At 40.5% G+C, this 23,647-nt stretch overlaps 1 protein-coding gene across 2 annotated transcripts in view; it reads right to left on the bottom strand.

Moving 5' to 3' along the window:
* The window catches only part of LOC126272750 (annexin B9-like), a 121,724-nt gene that overhangs the window by 40,271 nt on the left and 57,806 nt on the right, over positions 1–23,647 (bottom strand). For both annotated transcript variants that reach the window (XM_049975854.1, XM_049975864.1), the window contains exon 3: positions 17,843–18,403. In XM_049975854.1, coding sequence (XP_049831811.1) covers positions 17,843–18,403 — 561 coding nt within the window. The remainder of the gene's footprint in view (positions 1–17,842; positions 18,404–23,647) is intronic.

Below are 23,647 nucleotides of genomic sequence, written 5' to 3'. Positions count from 1 at the left end.
TACCTTCTAGATTTCTCTGACTGGACAACTATATTCATAATGATGCAGTAGGGTTGAGTAGAATTCATTCCATTTCTCATCCGACCCTTTTACTTGGTACACAGAATCCCATTTTCTCATTCGCTAGTTTGTATTTAAGAGCATTAATATTTGAGGTATTCAGCATTCCTTTCTGTAGCACAATTTTTGTTATTTTAGGCACAACTGAATCATTGTATTCTGTCACCCGACAGAAGTGGTCAGCATAAAGAAAATTTAAGTTACTGTAATTTACCTTATCTATAACATCTTTGTTGATTATAGCATAATCTATTCTAGTGGAACATATGTCTGTCACTTTGGTGTCAGAGTTCACTATATTTACAAGATTGTATGAGATCAGTATATCACTGAGTTTCAAGTTTACTATTTGAGTTTGTATCTATTTTAAAGTCACATAATATAGTAAGGTCATTAGAACCGGCCTGACCAATAACACTACAAAGTTTATGGATAAACAGCATTACATCAGCATTTGGTGGCCTATATACTCCAATCACTTTATGCATTTTTAACTTAAGATCATTACTGTGGAGTACAATACCTGTCATTTCAATTGATCCTTCTTTGGTGTGGTGCTCAAGAAAGGAATTTTTTAGTTTCTTTATCCTTATTAACAAACTGCCACACCACCACCTTTATGGTTCTACCTACAATAACTGTTTGCTAGTATGTAACTTTCTAATCTATAATATATTTTTTCCACTGCATTTTGGCCCATGTTCCATTACTAGTACATGTGGCAGGTGTTCCTCTACCAATATATGTAGAACGTCTAGTTTGTTTCTGAGATATTGCACATCAAAGTGCATAAACTAAGGGTGTTATCCCTTCTTGTTTTTTTTTACCATCATGCACGAATCAAAATTGTCTGAGTTACACTTTTTACAACATTTTTCATACACTGGTTTTTTAGAACTTAAATCAGTGTGGCTGACAGATCGACTCCTCCATCCAAATACCAGGTCAGTGCCTTAACAACTGCAGTGTCTCATTTGGTTGTTCCCCATTGAGCAATTTTCTCTGATCCACACACAATTTGTTCCAGATCACTTTTAATATAAAACAGTTTTGCATTTCATTGCTGCATACACTAAGGGCAGCTGATGGTGACTCCTACACTAAGAACATGTTCCTGCTACGCTCTTTGCACTAACTCAAGTGTCTGAAAATCTGACTTCAGGCCATAAAAATGCAACTATGTCTCTTGCACAACATCTTGTCCTCCCTCAGTCCATCTGAGTCACCCCAACACACACACCCTCACACCCTCACCCACTACAGACCTTGGCACACAATTTTCTTATAACAGCATTACATTAAGTTTTAGTTTTGTTATGAGAGATGGTACTAGAGTAGTGGTTATAAGAGAACAACTGGGCCCTCTAAGTAATTTATGTATATTGTGAATAGCAACGGTCCTATGACACTCTCTTGCGGCACACCTGAAATCACTCTTACTTCGGAAGACTTCTCTCCATTGAGAATGACATGCTGCGTTCTGTTATCTAGGAACTCCTCAATCCAATCACACAATTGATCTGATAGTCCGTAAGAGCATACGGACTATCAGATCAATTGTGTGATTGGATTGAGGAGTTCCCAGATAACAGAACGCAGCATGTCATTCTCAATGGAGAGAAGTCTTCCAAAGTAAGAGTGATTTCAGGTGTGCCACAGGAGAGTGTCATAGGACCGTTGCTATTCACAATATACATAAATGACCTGGTGGATGACATCGGAAGTTCACTGAGGCTTTTTGCAGATGATGCTGTGGTGTTTCGAGAGGTTGCAAGAATGGAAAATTGTACTGAAATGCAGGAGGACCTGCAGCAAATTGACACATGGTGCACGGAATGGCAATTGAATCTCAATGTAGACAAGTGTAATGTGCTGCGAATACATAGAAAGATAGGTCCCTTATCATTTAGCTACAAAATAGCTGGTCAGCAACTGGAAGCAGTTAATTCCATAAATTATCTTGCAGTACGCATTAGGAGTGATTTAAAATGGAATGATCATATAAAGTTGATCGTCAGTAAAGCAGATGCCAGACAGATTCATTGGAAGAATCCTAAGGAAATGCAATCCGACAACAAAGGAAGTAGGTTACAGTATGCTTGTTCGCCCACTGCTTGAATACTGCTCAGCAGTGTGGGATCCGCACCAGATAGGGTTGATAGAAGAGATAGAGAAGATCCAATGGAGAGCAGCGCGCTTCGTTACAGGATCATTTAGTAATCGCAAAAGCGTTACGGAGATGATAGATAAACTCCAGTGGAAGACTCTGCAGGAGAGACGCTCAGTAGCTTGGTACGGGCTTTTGTTAAAGTTTCAAGAAAATACCTTCACCGAAGAGTCGAGCAGTATATTGCTCCCTCCTACGTATATCTCGCGAAGAGACCATGAGGATAAAATCGGAGAGATTAGAGCCCACACAGAAGCATACCGACAATCCTTTCCACAGACAATACGAGACTGGAATAGAAGGGAGAACCGATAGAGGTACTCAGGGTACCCTCCGCCACCCGTCAGGTGGCTTGCGGAGTATGGATGTAGATGAATAGAGAATCGTTTAGTATGAGTTACTTACAAAGACTTAGTTGCCTTTTTAAACAGATTTCCCAGTAATCTTTATTTCCTTGAGTAATTGTATGATTTTATTTCCTGATAAAACTGCCATTTTTGAGGTTTCTGTTTGTTTTTCCTTGGTAAATATACCTTCATACTGGCCCTTGTTCCATGATTATGTATAGACTTTTTCTCGATATGCACAACAGATGGACTGTGAACTCAGTGCAATAAGGATACCCCCACTTTCTTTTTAAAAATTAGTTTTTTTTACATGTAGCCTGTCTACTACTACTAGTTATTATTCTTACAGCACTTTTCTGCAGTTTAAAGACCGACCATGTTTTGTGCCTTCAAGCCCAAAAAAGAATTCCATACCTAAGAATTGAGTGTACACGGAATAGTATGCCACCAAAAGATGTTGGCTGTTACATACTGATGATAGCATCCTAAGAGCATAACATTCTGATGACATTCTTTCAGTCAGTATATGTGTGTGTTCATTCAGTGTTAACTGACAATCTGTAAAGTCACTGACACACACTATCTGATCAAAAGTATCTGGATGCTTACTGGTGGACATCAATAAAGAGTGAGTCCACATCTCATCTTTTCAATGGTTGAGTCTGCTGGGGACACTTTCAATGAGGTATCTGAATGTCTGTGGAAGAATGGAAGTCCATTCTTCCTCAAGAACTGAAACCAGAGAAGGTAATGAAATTGGACAACTGGGTTCTGTAGCAAAATCAATATCCTAGCTCATCCTAAATGTGTTTTATTCAGTTGAGACCAGGTCTCTGGTTGGTCGGTTTGTTTAAAAGAGGGGCGGAGGGACCTAACTGCTAGGTCATCAGTACCTTGTTTCAATTAAAATAATTCCACAAGGGAGGGAGTAACATAATTGAGTCATACAAAAAACAGCCGGAAGGAAGGAGAAAACCACAAAAATGACATGAGGGCAACGAACACTAAAATCGACCAAACTGGATCAAAAAACCACAGGGAAATGCAAGAAACATGGAGAGATCAAAACAAGAGAGCAGGTTACCATGGCTGGCTGACCATGAGAATAAATGGAGAAGCCAGCCACTTTGCAACACATTAAAACCTCCACACTAAAAGCACTAGGGTGGAGGACACAGAGGGACAAAGGACATGTGCCAAAACTTATAGCAAATGATAAAACCCACACTCATGAATAAAATGTAAAACTAAAGCTGCTGTTGAGGCACTGTCGCCCAACACTGAAGGTAGGGTGCTGGGAAAGTTAAAGGTCTCCCGCAGAGCAGCTAAAAGTGGGCAGTCCATCAAAAGGTGGATGACTGTCATTGGTGAGCCACAGCGACATCAAGGTGGTCCTCGCAATGGAGGAGATAACCGTGCGTTAGCCACGTATGGCCAATGTGGAGCCTGCAGAGGACAAATGATTCCCTGCAAGAGGACTGCATGGAAGACTTCCACACATTCGTAGTCTCCTTAATGACAAGCAGTTTGTTGTGGATACTGTTATGCCATTCCATCTCCCAAACCCAAAATACCCTGTGGCGTAAGACAGAACACAGGTCAGTTTTGGAGATGCCCATCTCCAGAAGCGGTTTCTGTGTAGCCTGTTTGACCAGGCTGTCGGCAAGTTTGTTGCCTGGGATTCTGACATGTCCTTGGGTCCACACACACCCCTGAATGACATGACCATTCCAGGGCATAGATGGACTCCTGAATGGACACTACCAAAGGATGGCGAGGGTAGCACTGGTCGATAACTTTTAGGCTGCTCAAGGAGTCAATACACAGGAGGCGTGACTCGCCAGGGCATGATCGGATGTGCTCAAGAGCATGAGATATGGCCATCAGCTCTGCAGTGAAAATACTGCAGCCATCTGGCAAGGAGTGCTGTTCAAAATGTCCGTGAACATACACAAAGTCTATGTGACCATCAGCCATTGAGCCATCGGTGTAAACCAATTCATGGCCTTGGTACATGTTGAGAATTGAGAGGAAGTAATAGAGATCTGCAGTGTTAATGGAGTCCTTAGGGCCATGTGAAAGATCCAAAGAATCTACAGCCTAAGGTGTACACCATGGAGGTGTACATGAATGGACTTTGAGGAGAGGTGGTAATGGGAAGGACTCCAGTTCAGACAGAAGGGACTAGACACGAACTGCAATCATAAGCCCTGACCTGGACTGCCAATGCGGGAGATGAACCGCCTTGGTTGGGAGAAGGAGACAGTAATTCAGATGCGCAGGAGAACTATGAACGTGTGCAACCTTACTGGCAAGCAGTTGTGCACACCTACCCTTCAATGAGGGACTCCAGCCTCCACCAGGACACTGGTCACCAGACTTGTTCTAAAAGCTCCCGTCGCTAGGTGGACGCCACAGTGGCACATTGGGCCAAGTAAATGCAACACTGTGGGCACCGCCAAACCATAAACCAGACTCCCATAGTCAAGGTGGGATTGAACAAGGGCTCTGTAGAGCTGCAGCAGCATAGAGCCATCTGCACCCCAGTTGGTGTTGCTCAGGCAGCGGAGGGCATTGAGGTGTGGCCAGCACTTCCACTTAAGCTGATGAAGGTGAGGTAGCCAAGTCAATCTGACATCAAAAACCAGTCCTAAGAATCAATGTGTCTCCACTACAGTGAGTATCATCATTAAGGTAAAGTTCTGGTCCTGGATGAACGGTACAATGCTGACAGAAGTGCATAACACATGACTTTGTGGCCAAAAATTGTAAGCCGGGGGCTAGAGACAATGACTGCACCTTGTGGATGGCTCCCTGTAGGCACTGCTCCGCAACACCAGTACTGGTGGAGCAGTACGAAATGCAGGAGTTATCTGCATACAGATAAGTTGAGACACATGGCCCTACAGCTGCTGCTACACCATTAATGACCACTAAAAATAGAGATACATTCAATACAGAGCTCTGTGGGACCCCATTCTCCTGGATAGAGATCAATGGCTGAGTATGTGCCTTATGCCACACTGAAATGTGCAGGGGCACCTCTTTTTAAGAGGTGGAGGTCGAGTTGTGACAGTAAATTTTCAACCTTCCTACCTTGGCCAGAATGCATGGCACTACCCCACAAGGGTCATACACGTTAAAATCTCCCGAAAGCAGGAAAGGTTTAGGGAGTTGATCAATCAGTGCAACCAATATGTTCAGGAGTACTGCACCACCTGGAGGGAGATATACATTGCAGACAATTATTTCCTGTGTCATCCTTATCCTGACAGCCACAGGTTCAAGAGGTGTTTGGAGAGGGGCACAGGTTCACTAAATACTTTGTTTAGGACAGACGCAAACTCCACCCGACACACTATTACAGTCACTATGGTTCCTGTAATATCCCTTACAGCCGCAGAGGGCAGGGGTACGCATTGCTGGGAACCAGGTTTCTTGGAGGGCAATGCAGAAAGCAGGTGTAAAGCTTAACAGTCGCCATAGCTCAGCCAGATGGTGGAAACAACTGCCGCAATTCCACTGGGGGATTACATGATCATGAGACTGGGACGGCATGAAACACTCGATGCCTCAGGGTCACCTGCTGCCACCAGATGAGTACCTGTGCAATCGACATCCATTGTCTCTCAGGGCCCAGCGAGACCTAGGTCCACAGCAGATGCCAAAATCTCCACCTCATCCTTAGACACAGGGTTTGTAGGTATTGGTGGTGTGGGTGCCACCACAGTGCCGGGGTTCTTGTGGATTTTTTCTTTTTAGTTTTCTCTTGCTGCTCCTTAGGTTTGTCCGGCTGGGTGGGCTTCACTGGTAAACCGTGAAGCCCTGTGACCAGCTACCTGTGGTTGCTTCAGCCAGTGGCAGGTGTAAACTTTGCCACTGGTAGGAACCTGGGAAGATAGTGACCCAAGGAATCCCTTCCTGGCAGGAGGAGCTGCTGTATAATTTCTGATATCAACTGCGAAAACTACAGTTAGTTCCATTAAAATCTGCTCTTGGGTAATTGAGAGACCGAAACCCTATTTGAGTGTAGTCAGCATATCAATGCCCAACTATTCATTGAAATTCATAAAGAAGGCAGGTAATGATTACATTGTTACATTTGTTGTCTTATTACTGCTCATTTCAAAAGTATTGCTGACTATTGTATAAAAATACATAGAGACATCAAGAACTACTACTACTACTACTACTACTACTACTACTACTAATAATAATAATAATAATAATAATAATAATAAATAGTATCAAACATCGAATTTATCAGCAAGAGACAAATCAAATTCTGTGGACACCTAGGCAGACTGTCTGGAAATGGAGTAACAAAGTCTACTGGACTATGTGACATTTCTTACAGTATTAATACCTTGGGTAACTGAAGTTAAGAATTTGACAAAAGCAAAGATTGATGTAACAAACGAATCAGACAGGAAGACATTCAGAAGCAAAATTGGTAAGTGGAAGTTTATGGAACCAGAACCATACTGACCAAACTGGATTGAAGAAAGAAAGAAGGCCTTCAAGGAGAAAATGAAGAAATATTGGGAAAATAAGAAGAACCCTAAGGAAGACTGAAAATAACCTGCTTATCATTTTCCAATGGGGAATTCACTAATAATAATAATAATAATAATAATAATAATAATAATAATAATACAGTTAAAAGTTGTTATATATTTTCCTTCTATCACATTTCTGCTTGCTAGCATCACAGTGCAGACATGTAATTGTTATGGGAGACACTAAAACCAGAAGATAAAATCTCATTCTGCAAATAATTTAAGGAGGCTGTTCCACTCAAATTTTATCTGGATCCAACCCATCACATGCCCACAGTCATGCCCTTTTAGATATAACAAAGAGCCTGTATAAAGTAATTCATGCCAGGTGTCTGCCTCAAGCCATTCTGCCCATGATGTTCTATTCTTAATGTAATCAGTGCAGTTTACCAGATAAAAATCTCTCATAATACCCTATAGAAGTTTAAAACAGGTTAACCACAATGTCCTACAAAAGAAGTTTTCAGATACTGCATGGCAGGATGTAAGCAATGAGCCTACATTGTCTGAAGTCCAGGACTTCAGTCACAGACACATTGCACCATTGTTTGGCAGACATACCCCTAAAGATTTTATCAAAATGAAGGTAGCATGTATAAAACTCATGTGAAATTTGACATCTGAACTATATGAGATATACAGGAAGTTGTGAACATTTTGCTTTGCTTTGCTCTGTTCCACAACGTCAAAAATTAGGCATGCCTGTTCTCTAATCTGTTTTGTATAGGATATCAATTCCAGCAGCACTGTGTGGAAAACTGCACAGTTTTATTATAGGAAAGAGAAAATCTGATACTATTTTCTAAACCTCTGAAGATGAATTATACCCACACCCACCAGTTGTCAGACATCTTCAATCTCTCTCGTTAGCGGTATGTATTGTTCTGTTCAGTTTCACCAATACCCAAGAACAATAAGCCAAAAGCACCAGGTGACTATAGGCAGATCAACATATTACGCACAGTTTCTAAAGCCTTTTAGTATGTCGTTCATGAAAAACTGACAGATTACCTAAAAACTTACAACATTCACAATAGCATCATCAGGCTTCCAAAAGCACCATAGCATAGCAACTGATTTGATCACAGTGACTGATGATGTAAAACAAGTCATCAACAGGTGTGAAGTGACCATTTTAAATATGCTCAGTTTCATCATGGTGTTTGAGTGTGATATATTGAGTGTGATATATTACTAACAAAAATTAAACAGCTGAATTTTCAAACAGTGCAACTGTGGTTCAACAGCTCCTTCAAAACTAGATGTCAATGAGCTGGTAGGAGTGTCATGCAAAACGTCCTAAAATAAGTCCCCCAGGTTTCAGTTCAGTTACTGCTCTCTCTGCACACCAACAATATTTATCCTGGTTTCATTCTCAAAACTAGCACTCATATGCTGACAACATCCAGCTGTATTTAAGTCCTAGCCCTAAAAACATTGCGTCATATGTCCTGGAGGTAATTGCAGCACATACATACATCACTAGCATTTCTTATAATGGCTCAAGTAATACAATGAATCAGTAGAAGCCTGGCCAGTGATGGCTGCATCTGATTGTGCCTAGACAGTTCACAAATTCCAGGTTACCAGACTGAACAGCATGGGAAAACTTCAGGATAGTTGGTTGTAGATGAGCTTGGATGATGAGAAACCATTCCCACCTCATACAATCATAATTACTCTTATAAGAGCTCTATTCAAAAAATTCTGGAACATTAATAATTTTGTGCCAATAGGGAGTTGGAGTGAAATTCAGCTGGCATCCACGCACATGCCTGTGTTTAATGTGTAACTGCTGGAAGCTTCACTTTTGTATTTCTGTTAGTTACTGCTCATTGCTGTATTGAGTAGAATGTTGCATCACAGTGTCTGCGGATCTCGAAATGACAAGAGTTAGAGGAGCAATGGATCTGCATTACGTTTTGTGTTAAATTCAAGAAAATCTTTACAGACACACAAAAAATGATACAGCAAGCTTTCGGTGATTAGTGCTTAAGCCATACTCATGTTACAAATGGTTCATATGGTTTAAAAAGGGCTACATGGAAGTTAAAGATGACCCTCGTTCAGGATGCCTTTTAATGTCTACCGATGATCATGTCAGGAATGTTAAAAAAAAAAAAAAATTAATTGTGGCAATCTAATGCTGACTGTCTGAAAGACTGCAGAAGAATGTACCATTTCAGTTACATCATGTCATGAAAACTTAACATAGCACCTTGGAATGTATTGTGTTGCCACCAAGTTCATCCCAGGATTCAGAAGTCAAGACCAAAAAGACCTTCACCATGCACTCTGAAGAGTTTTTGGATCATGCAAGTGAGAACCAGATGTTCCTTAAGAGAATCACAACCGCCAATGAGATGTGGGTCTACAGTTATTATGTTGAGACCAAGGATCAGTCTTTACAGTGGGTCTGGAAAGTTTCTCCAAGACAAAAAAAGCTCATCAGTTTAGGTCAAATAAAGCCACATTAATAGTCTTTTTTGTCTTTGAAGGATTAATTCATCATAAATTTATGCCACAGGGACCGACTGTTAAAGGTACTATCAGTACGTGTTGCAATGCCTGCGAGAAAATGTGAGAAGAAGGTCTTAAATGGTGAGAGACAATTCATGGTTCTCATCACAATAATGCACCCACACTTTCATCCCTGTTGGTGCATAACTATTGCACAAAAAAACTAAATGACTGTGCTGCCTCATCCTCCATGCTCTCCAGACTTGGCCCTGTGTACTTTTTTATTTCCAAAGCTGAAAACCCTTTTTTGAAAAGATGAAGATTTGCAACAATAAACAGGTCAAAAGAAAATTTGCTGGCAGCACCTCGTGCGATCCAGCAAGAGGCATATTAAGACTGCTGCCAGTAGTGGAAACAGCATTGGGAGCAGTGTATCAATTGTGGAGAAGAGTATTTTGAAGAAGACCATGCACAGTAAGTAAAAATTAAGCATAAAGAAATTTTGTGAACAGAGCTCTAGAAGTTTTTGAACAGACTTCATACAATGTTCCTTGACTGGAATTCTCTAGTTGGTTCCTCCTCCTCCTCCTCCTCCTCCTCCTCCTCCTCCTCCTCCTCCTCCCCAGCTTCAATAGTTTTCAGCAATGCTGAGTCTTCCCTCTGTTCAGCAGGAAGTCATTTAATGAAGTAATGATAGTTTTCATCCACAATGATGTGTTCCACCAAAAGATCCCCAGAAAGGCAATCAGTTCCGCATGTGCGCGCGTGTGTGTCTCTTTTGGCCCGTATCACCCATCTACCTTATGGCTTCTTTAGGCTAGTCAGCCAGCCAGCCAGCCAGCAAAGAGAATGGTGGTCTCCCACAACAGTGAATATCTTGCAAAATAAATACAGGTGAAACTTTTTGATAGCACAAATAACTGCAAGACATTCTTTCCCAGTCAAATATTCCTCTTACTTTGAGAGTATGTTCTCAGCATGTTCTTCAATTTGTACTGGAACTGCACCTATTCCATATCCACTAGTTTCAATGAGAGTTTGTCCTGGCACACTTAAACACTTAGGACTGGAGAACATGTTAGCACCTCTGAAGTGACAAGGGATGTTCTTTCCTGCATCTCATTTTATGAAAATTTGGCGTCTCCCTGCAATAGTTCATGCAAGAGGTGTGCCTTGGTACAGAAGTTCTTTATGAATCACTGATAGTATGGCCACATCCCACAAAAAACTTGTCACATCATGAATGGCCCATAGAGTTGGAAAAATCTGTGGTTGCTTATTTTCTTTAGATAAAAAGGGAATATCTCCATGAACTAGGTTTCAGAACATTTTTATTTCTTGGGTAATAAAGACAATCTTTTGGATTCTGGTGGAGGCCTATGGTCTGAGCACACCCCAACAGGGTTGTCAAGTAACAGTGCCATCCAGACAGCAGCCAAATCATCCATTCAATGTTTCTTAATAGATTGTCCATCATACGCTCAAATGCGGATGGAACGTTACATAGTTCAAACAGCACAATTTTGAACTCTGAGACTGTCACATGTTATGAAGGCATTCTTTTCCCAGTCAGCCTTTATTTGCTGGTTACTGATCTCCATGTTAATACCTGAGAAATGCTTTGCTTCTTTCATGAAGCCTAGGGTGTTATCAAAGTGTTGCAATGGGTAGACATCTTTTCATCAGCTTGTTCAGTTGCCAATGCAAAAATGCCACATGTCATTTCTGACAAGCACCACCAAAGAGACTCCTATGACTATGAATCATGTAATCTTGAAGCATCTTCTCCACTTCCTTCCAAATTATGCTATGTTTTGCTAGACTCCCTATATAAGTGCTATGTAACTGGTGGATAGTCCCATGGATACTTTGTCATTTTACACTCCAGATATTACAGCATCCATAAATTGGTGTGGAACAGCTAGCACTCACTGATGTTATTCCTCTCTCAAGCCAGATTCTTGGCAGTTCAATAATTGTTTCATCCATAGAATTGTCTGTAGTGGTAGTGGAGCATAATTTTCTGTTGATGGCACTAAGCTACCCATCCAGAAGAACTCTTTCAGTTGTTCCTATGTGCATATCTTTAGAGGCGAGTTGTAGCTGCTTATAACAGTGATCCAAGGTTTTCTTTTACCACCTGCAATGCTTATGATTTTCACTGGAAGCTTTATGCAGTCAACAAAAGCATCACAAACTGAGAATCTGGACTGAAGAGTGGAACTACTCCATGTCTATGACAGTGGGATATATCTTTAACAGCAAACAAATTTGTGCATCATGGTCTGAAAGGCTATTCACCCTTTTGCTGACAGAATGCCCATCTAGTAATGAAGAACGAATAAAACTATTGCCTGTGGCTGTGTTACTGTTCCGATGCACCCTGGTTTGGAAAAAACACAGTCTGCATCAGATCATATGAGTTTAGGAGATGCACCAACATCCTTATTCTTGCACAATCTCATACAAAATTAATATTAAAGTCATCACATATAACTAATTTTTGGTACTTCCTATGAAATGAACCAAGAACCCCATCTAGCTTGAGCAGAAATGCTCTGAAGTCAGAGTTAAGGGGACCTATAAACAACAACAATTAGAAGTTTAACTAAACTAAATTCAACTGCCCCAGCATAACATTCAAATATCTGCTCAGTGCAGTGTCGTGATACGTCTATGGACTCAAATGAAATCTTCTTCCCTCCCCCCCCCCCCCCCCCCTCCCCGCGCTGTCTTCCAATGCTAAATTTGTGATCCCTCGATGCCTCAGAACATGTCCTACCAACCAGTCCCTTCCTCTTGTCAAGTTGTGCCACAAACTCCTCAATTCTATTCAATACCTCATTAGTTATGTGATCTACCCATCTAATCTTCAGCATTCTTCTATAGCACCACATTTCAAAAGCTTCTATTCTCTTCTTGTCCAAACTATTTATTGTCCACGTTTCACTTCCATACATGGCTACACTCCATACAAATACTTTCAGAAACGACTTCCTGACACTTAAATCTATACTCGATGTTAACAAATTTCTCTTTTTCAGAAACACTTTCCTTGCCATTGCCAGTCTACATTTTATATCCTCTTTACTTCAACCATAATCAGTTATTTTGCTCCCCAAGTAGCAAAACTCCTTTACTACTTTAAGTGTCTCATTTCCTAATCTAATTCCCTCAGCATCACCCAACTTTATTCGACTACATTCCATTATCCTCGTTTTGCTTTTGTTGATGTTCATCTTATACCCTACTTTCAAGATACTGTCCATTCTGTTCACCTGCTCTTCCAAGTCCTTTGCTGTCTGACAAAATTACAATGTCATCGGCGAACCTCAACGTTTTTATTTCTTCTCCATGGATTTTAATACCTACTGCGAATTTCTCTTTTGTTTCCTTAACTGCTTGCTCAATATACAGATTGAATAACATCAGAGACAGTCAACAACCCTTCTCACTCCCTTCCCAACCCTGCTGCTTCCCTTTCATGCCCCTCGACTCATAACGGCCATCTGGTTTCTGTACAAATTGTAAATAGCCTTTCGCTCCCTGTATTTTACCCCTTCCACCTTTAGAATATCAAAGAGAGTATTCCAGTCAACATTGCCAAAAGCTTTCTCCAAGTCTACAAATGCTAGAAATGTAGGTTTGCCTTCCTTACTCTATTTTCTAAGATAAGTCGTAGGGTCAGTATTGCCTCACGTGTTCCAACATTTCTGCAGAATCCAAACTGATCTTCACTGAGGTCGGTTTCTACCAGTTTTTCCATTCGTCTGTACAGAATTCGCATTAGTATTTTGCAGCTGTGACTTATTAAACTGATAGTTCGGTAATGTTCACATCTGTCGCCACCTGCTTTCTTTGGGATTGGAATTATTATATTCTTCTTTAAGTCTGAGGGTATTTTGCCTGTCTCATACATCTTGCTCACCAGATGATGGAGTTTTGTCAGGACTGGCTCTCCCAATGCCATCAGTAGTTCCAATGGAATGTTGTCTACTCCCGGGGTCTTGTTTCGACTTACCACTAACTAATACCAATACAACCAAACTTCAAATTTTGGTTTTAGCTAAGAAATTGTGTGAAGGGTCCACTGGAACACTCAATGAAGTTAAAGCTGTGAATGAACATTTTACCACAGTATTTCACTTACAATAATAAGAAATTTACTAACCAACTCCAATGCACATACAAGTCTAAAAAACAGTAAGCTAATGTTTCCGAAAGTTTATTAAACCTTTATTTTGCCACAAACAGCACAAGGCACCATTGAAAACTGCTAAATTTAATAACTGCGTAACACTGCACAAACAACTTTATCAGAACTTAAGAACTGCTACAGCTGCAATTGCCTGCACACCACGAAATGTAAACACACTGCTAATATTTGGATGAATTCAAAAGACCTGTGTTCTGTCACTGATAATTATTCTAACAATATGTTCATGTTCTGTGGATGTATTTCCCATTTGAAATCTTCAGCATTACTGCTTTTGTCGAGGAATACAGTCTCCTTTAGCTGATGACAATAAGCATTTAACGTAACGGAACAAGTTTCTGTAAACCCTATCCATTGTCACCGAGAACTACTCTGAACACCATGTTAGCATACAAGCAAGATCAGCTACTAAGCTAAACACATGGCCTGTACTTTAATCTGTAATAGACTAAAGATACATCTATTAGCTAGAAACTGAGTTCCATGCATTCACACATGAGCTGAGCTTGTCATGAAATTTGTGTGTCTTAGCAACTTCATGCAACTGGGTAAATACAGTTTAATCTAGAGCATACTTATTTTATACAAATAAATAAAAGGTCATGAATTTATATCCTTTTTGACCTATTATACTCCTAGTTTTGAGATTGTTCTAATTCATCAAGGTTTTGATGTTCGTTGGCAGGGGATCCATATTTTCCCAACATTTTCCAACAGTTTAGTGAGGAACATATTTAGTAAATCTCAATTTGATGTGCTTCTGATGTCTTATCTTATGGGTATTCACAACACATGTAAAGTATCACTCATCCTAGAGGTTTCCAGAGAAAAATGCATGCCCCAATCTTATTTGGATAATTTATGTAATTTGTCTCCCTGCAAGATCGTTCTAATTGTACACAGCTTTTTAGATTTACACCATATCTATATGCTGTGCTGGACTAAGCAAAGAAAAAGAAACAATACAATACAATCCCTTCCCTCCTGGAAGGTTTCAAGGTAGGTGGTTACTTCCACAGTACAAACACTACTTACTTGTGATAAAACTACTACTTGTATAGCTAATAGGTCTATCAATTCTGACTTTGATGGCTCTGCTTGTATTACAAGTACAGGGACAAGATTCAAAAGTTATTCAATAATTTCATCCTCATTTGGCAAATCTGAGAAAGTATTACTGCCCCTGTGTGTTTCTCTCTTATCAAGGAACTTGTCAAATGGAAAGGGGCGCACTGGAGTGGAGAAGAGAATTTACTTCAAAAAGTCTTAACATTAGTTCACTTTGGCGATGGACAAAGGTGAATCTGGATATAGTAGAAGATGTTACCAAAAGTTATTTGCCAATCATGTGTAATGTATTACTGAAACACTGGGATAAGGGCATTAGCTTTACTGGCCACTGTACCTTAGAAATTTCCACATACAGTCTTGACTCTTGTCATCAATGTTTGAAATGTTTAGCTTAGCAGAAATTTGCTCTATTTTGATCTGCTTGTTACACTCTGGGCATCTCATATCCACTGAGTTATGTTTCTCTTTATAAACAATACAAATGCGATTTTGTTTTGTAATTCCTCTGCTGAATGATCACCATTACAATTTTTATGATGGTGAAGTATCATATTACACATTTAAAGGTATGGGTGTTCAATCATTTTTTTCCTAATTTATTTATTTCATCTCTCAGAATAAACTGATCAGCCAGAATATTATGACCACTAACCTACTATAGGTATAAATACATCCAGGTGATAGCAGTCGCACCTGGTGAGGAATGACTGCTAGTTAGACATAGGCACAGTGCCTGTAGTATCAGTGAGTGCATTGTCCATGTGTAGAATGGGGAAGGCACAAGATCCGAGTTTGACCGAGGGTAGATGGTGATCACCCAGTGGTTCAGCACGACCATTTTGGAAACTGCACAACTTATTGGGTGTTCAAGGAACGCTGCAGTGAGGATCTTCAACACATGGCGAAACTAAGGTGAAACCAAGTCCAGATGTTAGGTTGGGGACAATTCTCGCTACAAATGTCCAACATTGTAGGCTGGGCATATTGGTAAAACAGGACAGGTAGTGAGCTGTGGTGGAACTAACATCAGACTTTAATGCTGGGCAGAGTACAAGAAGTGTGTGAACACACAGTGCACCAAATACGCCTAACGACGGGCCTCCACAGCTGACTCCCTATGCACATGCCATTGTTACCACGACATGGGCAACTACGACTGAAAGGCGCATGTGATATCAGCACTGGATATTGGTGCAGTGGCAGAGCATTGCATGGTCTGATGAATCCCAATACCTTATTCACCATGTCAATGGGAGAGCGCGAATCTCTCATCTTCCTGGGGTACAGGTCCTTGACATCTGTACTAAAGGACAGAGACAAGTTGGCAGCAGCCCCCACTGTGCTCTGAGGAACTACAGACGGGCATCCACGAGCCCAGTAGCACTCGTGCACGGCACCATGATGGTGAAGGAGTATCATGCACTGGTTGCACACTACATGATGATCATATTCCCAAAGGCAGTGGCATTTTTTCAAGAAGATAATCTGCCATGTCACAAGGACATGAGTATGATGGAGTAGTTTGAGGAACACAGTGGGGAGTTCCAATTGATGCGCTGTGCCCCCTGCTTCAGCTCGCCAGATCTGAACTATCAAACATCTGGGATGGGACTGAGCATGACGTCAGACCTCATCACCTCCCACTCCCCAGGATTTATGAGAATTAGATGAGGTTTGAGTGAGTAGACATGGCGCTAACTCCCTCCAGTGCCCTACCAACACCTCACTGCTTCCACGTCACATTGCATCGCCAAATGTGGACATACCGGCTATTAGGTAGGTGGTCATAATGTTTTGGCTGACCAGTAAAATGTGCATGTGAGAAATGCCAAATTGCGCAATAGTAAGGGCTATTATTACTAAAGGTTCAGTGCAACTGGTTGGGTCAGTCATTTTTAAAGATATGAGGAAGGCAAGGGCAAGCTTCCTCCAATAAGACCATACCTAGTAAAGCACTGTGGTGTTCAAAGTAACTTCAGGCCGACAGTAATTTAATGAAGCAGCAATTCTAGTGACACTTGCAAAATATGCCAAAGGAAAGTCTATTCTACATATGTTTCTCCTGACATGAATATTTGTCATGTTTCTGTGGAAATAAAGGTTTTTCTTAAAAAGAAGCTATCCTTCACAGTGGCACTGTGTACAATCTGGCTTCAGCTGCCACAGACTGTGTGTGTGTGTGTGTGTGTGTGTGTGTGTGTGTGTGTGTGTGTGTGTGTGCGCGCGCGCGTGCGCGCGCGCGCGTGTGTGTGTTACTAAACCAAACTTTTTTCACCAAACCATAATTTCTGACAGGTACTGTAGGTGAAAAATATTTTACAACCTTTCTTCAGGGAGGTAACACCTAATGAAGAGACACATAATATGCCAATATGACTGCAATTACTACTAATTATCTGGTGACTTCATAGTTAAACTTCTTATAACAGCCAAAAATAATATGTTGTGTGAACTGTTGAAGCTTTCTACATATGTCAAGAATGGCCACTGGGGCAATGCTACCTTTACCAAGACAGTAACAATTTTAACACATATAAAATTAAAGAAATGCAGAGCTATATGTCATCAGAACAAAACAAACTGAATTTTATATCTGCTACACAGCGCATTAATAAAAAAGGTAGGGATCAATCAAATCTTTCCATAATTTCCAGGAGTGTTTATGATTTGAGTAGAGGTTTTGTATTACAAGAGACCAGTAATAGCTCTATAGTACCAGCAGAGTAAAAAAAAATTATCTTCAATCAGAATCCTGACAGAATATAAAATGGAAGTTATCACTCTCCTTTTAACATCTAAGCAAAGGGGGCAATAATAGGGTGGTGTGAAAAATAAGCCAGGGAGATGGAAAAATAAAGTCTGCCTTTTCAACATAATTTTATACTGTAATAATACTCATTGATCAGACAATAAAAGTACATATATCTTTATTTCTAGGATGCAGTGTGGCGGCACTTCTCACCTTCGTGTAGACTGCTGGAGAAGACTGCATGGCACTATACCCGTGAGTTGGATTACTGGCTGGAGAGGAGTAAATATTGGCATGACTCTGGCTATGCTGTGGGTACGGTGATGTCCTACCACTAGGATAGGGGCCAGACTGTGATGGATAAGGTGCACTCTGAGAAGGCACTGGTTGTGCAGGATATGTGGATGGCTGATTGTAAGAGGAATTGTTAGGATAGTTCTGCTGTGTAAATGATTGTCCAGGAGGTGCAAAAGCTGTGTTTGCTGAAGGATAAGGTGCCGAGCTGTAATTGGACGTAGTGCTTGGCTGAGGCATAGGCATACCTTGAGGCATAGGCATACCTTGAGGCACTGGCATGCCTTGAGGCATTGGCATACTTTGTGGCATTGGCATGCTCATTGGACAGGAAGGTGGAGGATAACCTGGTCCAGATGGAGCATACTGACTGCCTGCGCTGCCAGGATGCACTGGGTAACTCAGCTCTGCAGTTGCATGGTATGGGTTAGGGTACCCACCAGGGGAGGCCTGCTGGTAAGGTGGAAATCCAGAACCAGCCTTAAAAACAAAGAGAGAATCATTAAGAACCCTTGTAATAAATGGACAAGAATAATAATTTAACTAATAAAAATGGCCTGTTTGTTTCCTAAAAAGAGAAACTGGCTCACAGTTACAGCAGAGAAGCCAGCATTGCTTATAAAAATGGCAGTTACTCAGAATTCCAAGTGACTTGCTTTCTCATGAGAAATAAATTATTTTCTCAAAAGCATGTAAATTATCTTTTTTACTTTATACTATGTATGTTAGGTAATGAGAAATAGCCTTCACACATTGTCAAATGATAATTTAATATTTATAGAAATTACAAAGTTTATATTTTGAAGTAACACAGAAGAGTCACAGTTAATTCATACAAACTTATCTAACACAGATGTGAGAACCCAGTGGGACCACCAGGAAGAACATAACAGTATAGCAGTAAGGCTATTCTTTAACAGTCTGTACAATTATGACAACAGAATTATTGTTGGAACATTTTCTCTCTGAGGAATCTTTAATCTTGGTGTAGCAAAAACTATTGTTTCAAAAATATGAAACCCTCATTTATAAACTATGGAAAATTTTACACTGACAACAGTGACACACCCCAAGCAGTAACACAAACAACAATGTGCTCTATACAAGAATTCTAATGGTGCTCTCTCTCTCAAACTTCAAACAAGAAAAGGAATAATATAGACATAATGAAGTATCCTCAATGGATAAGAGCTTTCGATGACAGTGCCTGGCAGTCATTATTAGAAAAAGAAATAATGAAGGAAATTACACAAGCACAGAACAAACATGACGAAACAGAACCATTTCCAAACAAAGGCCTTTCTAAATTGTCTACCTGCACTTATTATTGCAACCTTTTCACTACCAAAAGATCGAATGTTGCACAAGAATCGACTAGAATTCCTAAAACTAATTGTTTGAGATAATTACTCAAATATGTATTATGTTGACTAGCAATATGAGTAACACTTAAAAATGGGGATTAGGGTGAAGGATACAGGTATTGCAGAAGCAGTGTTCATTATTTTGTAACATGCTTTCACATAGTGAAACATGAATTTTATCAGTTCTTATGAAAAACATTGTTTTGTCATTCAGAAGTACAAAAGATGACTCAGATGGAAGAGTATGAAAGGAAGATCAAGTTACTCTGTATACAGAAGGGAACAGTTACTTTCTATAGCTTATCTTTTTGAATCTTCTTTGTATGTCATCCACCACCACCACCACCACCACCACCACCACCACCTGCCTCACAGACACATGTACTTCAAGACAAAAACAAAGATGGACCACAAAGAAATACCTGAATGGGACAGAAAGTGGTAGATGTGATGTACATGCACAGACAAAGCAATGATTGCAATTTCAGAGAAATTGGATCATTTATTGAAGAGAGAGCTTCGCAACTTGGGCAAGTCATTCACCTCTGGCACTTACACAAGCAGTTATTTCGCTTGGCATTGATTGACAGAATTGCTGGATGTTCTCCTGCGGGATATCTTGTCAAATTCTGTGCAACTGGCAAATTCATGAGATAGAGGGCCTTGCCAATAATGCTTTAAACATTCGTAATCAGTGAGAGATTTGGCAACCTTGCTGGCCAAGGTATGGTTTGTCAACCACGAAGGCAAGCAGTAGGAACTCTCACCATGTAAGGGTGGGCATTATCTTTCTGAAATTTAAGCCCAGGGTTGCCATAAAGGACAACAAATGGGGCATAGAATATTGTCAGCATATTGCTGTGCCATAAGGCTGCCTTGGATGACAACTAAAGGGGACCCGCTATAAAATGAAATGGCACCCCAGACCGTCACTGGTTGTCAGGCCATATGTCTTTGCTTGTCATTGGGGCTCTGTTGTCATCCACGGCACCCTTACAGCACAGCAGCACATCAATGATATTCTAGGCCCCTTTTTTTTGTACTTCATGGCAAGCAATCTTGGGCTTACATTTCAGCAAGATAATGCCTGCCCACACATGGCAATAGTTTCTGCTGCTTGTCTTTGTGCTTGCCAAACCCTACCTTGACCAGCAAGGTCACTGGATCTCTCCCCAATTGAGATCATTTGGAACACTGGTCAGGGGCATCCAACCAGTGCAGAATTCTGAAGACCTTACATGCAAATTGGGCAGAATTTGACACGATATCCTTCAGGAGGACATACAACACTATCAATACAAAAGCTGAGTAACTGCTTGTATATGGGTCAAAGGTACACCAACACATCACTGACTTTTTCAATTTGTGAGGAGCACTCTCTCTCTGCGTGAGAACTTTCTTGTCATACAACAACAACTCTGAATTGTGTGTTTCATGAACACACTCTGGACATTTAGGCAAGCATTCCTCTTTAAGAAAACCACTGAACAACTATGTAGTAACTCGTGAATAGCTGCAGGCCAGTAATTGTGCAGAACATGGAAATTATTCAGGTCAGATTTGTAAAATTCTGGGTACCTTTGTGTGAAAATGAAGTAAAAATAGCAACCAACTTGCAATGATAATAGCTTTGGTAACAAATATGGACTATCGCTATTTATCATTTGTTTTAGAGGCAACAAAAATCTGATTAACTGAACTTTAAAACCTTTAAAAACTTACAGATACTGCCTCAAAGCTTGAGATTTGCAGCCTTTGTTTGGTAAATATTAATTCCACTTTCTTCAGCACTGCTTTCGCCGGCTGAGGCAGTACCTATCAACACCAACTGAAGGGGATGGACATCAAGAAGCCTATTGAGATAAGTGGACAAATTTCTGCTTTGAAGCCCCAAATACAGACTTGGGTCTGAACTGAGATCTGAAATAGGTGTAGAAGTGTGTCCGAGATACGAACATGAGCCTGTCCTGGGCACAGTGCATATATAGGAACTACAAGAGGAAGCATTAACACTGCCTTAAGGAACAACAGTGGCTGACACCTGGGCAATCCAGGTAGCAGAACATGCACTGGTACCAGGAACCACCAGTTGTTTCTCTAATATTATAGTTTTATCACAATATCATCATCATCATCATCATCATCATCATCATCATCATCATCATCATCTCAGGATATACAGATGGGCCCTAGAAATAAGAGTAAAGAAACATCTCAACAGATAAGGATGACAGCAATTAGACAATTTGTGGACTTTAGTGCTAAATAAAGCAAACAGCACTAACTATTCTCCACTACAAGCTTTGACACACATTGGCATGACTCCACGAACTTAGGCAGCTGTGATCTCATGACCTGACATTTTTGTTGACTCATGTAAACAGGTCAGCTTACTAAGCTTGTTTCAAATTGTAAGCACTTTCTGAGTTATGTTTTCTGTTGCTTCCAGGATTTGAACAAAAAGCTAGGCAGAGAAATACGCCTTGGTCCATGGGCTAATGCCCATAAAACAAAAATTAATCTAAGACAATTCTTTCAGGAGGGGGCTGAGAGATGTGCAAGAATTAGTGGCAACCACGTTGAGCCTCTCAGGGGTGTAGTAACAACAGAACAGAATTGTCCCTATCTCATGAAGTATTTATTTCAGGATACAGGTATCTTCTTAGGTCTTCAACAATCAGGTAGATTAGCAGTGACTTACTGTTCTTTTCTGTCTTCACTCTTCCTCTTTAGAGTGGTACAGGTGGTGCACCTTAAATCCCCCACGATCTGGTTGATGTATTCCAGTCCAGACTGCCTGTTGTGTTCTTCCATTCTACTGTCCCTTCAGTGATACATTTAACAGCATGATCATGTCTCAGTAAGAGGCTGACCCTGGGTTCCTTCTGTTTTGGATGAACTTCAAGAGACACTGCTTCTCTTCCTTCCCATTTTGTTGCCCTTCATGCCTCACCTCTTCGTATGATACCTTGTCTTCCAAGATTATCCTTAGAACAACACACAGTTGCTACTGCAGAATGCTGCTTCCCCAGGTGTCCATGTTTCATCTTCGTACAGCAGCACACACTAAACTAATGTCTTTCCTGAGATGTTTGTCTATGCAGCAAATGTGAAAGGGTTTCTTCTCTTGTTAAAAACTGCTGCCTTGTGGATTCAGCTTATCATATCCTTATTTGATCTTCCATCTGTTGCAATTTTACTCCCTCTGTATGAAAAAGATATGGTGTCAAGTGAGCACAAAGCTGATTTGTCTATTCATCACTAAGATTTTTGTTTTAGCTTTATTAATTTTCTTGTTGTAGGAAGAGTTGAGGATGGTTTCCATCTGGGCCAACATTGATTCTAACTGGTACCCTTCTGACCTTAATTCTGTGATAGCAGCAGCAAATCTCAACTTGTTTGATTTCTTATCATGGATCTCAGTTCCTCTGAATTTCTGCCCGACTTCATCTATTGCTCTCTGAATGTATACATTAAACAAGACTGGAGAGAGTTAGTATCTCCATCATACATCTTCCTTAATAGTAGCTGCTTCTATATGTTCTGCCCAACTTATCAAAACCACCTCTTCTCTATACACTTTCTGCACTGCAATACTGACTGTCCATCTCAATTCTGCCTTTGGTCCGCCTTAAAATGATAGGGGGTCAATATCTTTGAGACATGTGCTATCAATTTTGAGCATACTATACAAGGGTGATTTGATAAGCCTGGTAAATTTTCATGAAAGAATTGAACACTTTTGTTGCACCTTCATGACTTGTAAGCTTGATTATTCCAAGGATTATATAAAGAATTTCACCACTGCATAGCTTAGAGTTCATTGTTGACTACCATCTGAATTGGTCAGTATATTAGCTGCAATTGAAAATGAAGGAAACATTATTTCAAGGGTTGGACTGCTGCAAAAAAAAAGAATAAGCGAATTGGATGAAGTTTACACAGACTCTGCACCATCATTGAAGACCATTTACTTTTGGATTAATGAATTTAAATAAGGTTGGACAAGCACTGAAGATTAAGGGTGCTCCAGCTATCCAACTGACATCATCACAAAGGAAACCATAGACAAAATATACAATATGGTAATGCAAGACAGTCAAATAAAAATTTGTGGCATTGCTGAGGCCCTAGTAACCTTGACTTACTGGTTATTATCCTGCATGGAGAATTGAGTGTGAGATGGTTAATGCAATTGCTCACTGTTGATCAAAAGCACAGCTGGCACAACAGTTCAACACAATGTCTGATAATATTTAATTGCAATCTGCAAGATATTTTGCAGCAATTTGTGACTATGACATCCGGGCCCATCACTTCACTATACACCAGAGTCAAAGTGGCAGTAAAAACAGTGGGC

The sequence above is a fragment of the Schistocerca gregaria genome, chromosome 1 (genome assembly GCF_023897955.1).
Source record: "Schistocerca gregaria isolate iqSchGreg1 chromosome 1, iqSchGreg1.2, whole genome shotgun sequence".
In the NCBI taxonomy this organism is placed as follows: Eukaryota; Metazoa; Arthropoda; class Insecta; order Orthoptera; family Acrididae; genus Schistocerca; species Schistocerca gregaria.
The sequence above is the reverse complement of the archived record's forward strand: the minus strand, read 5'-3'. Positions and strand labels throughout refer to the sequence as shown.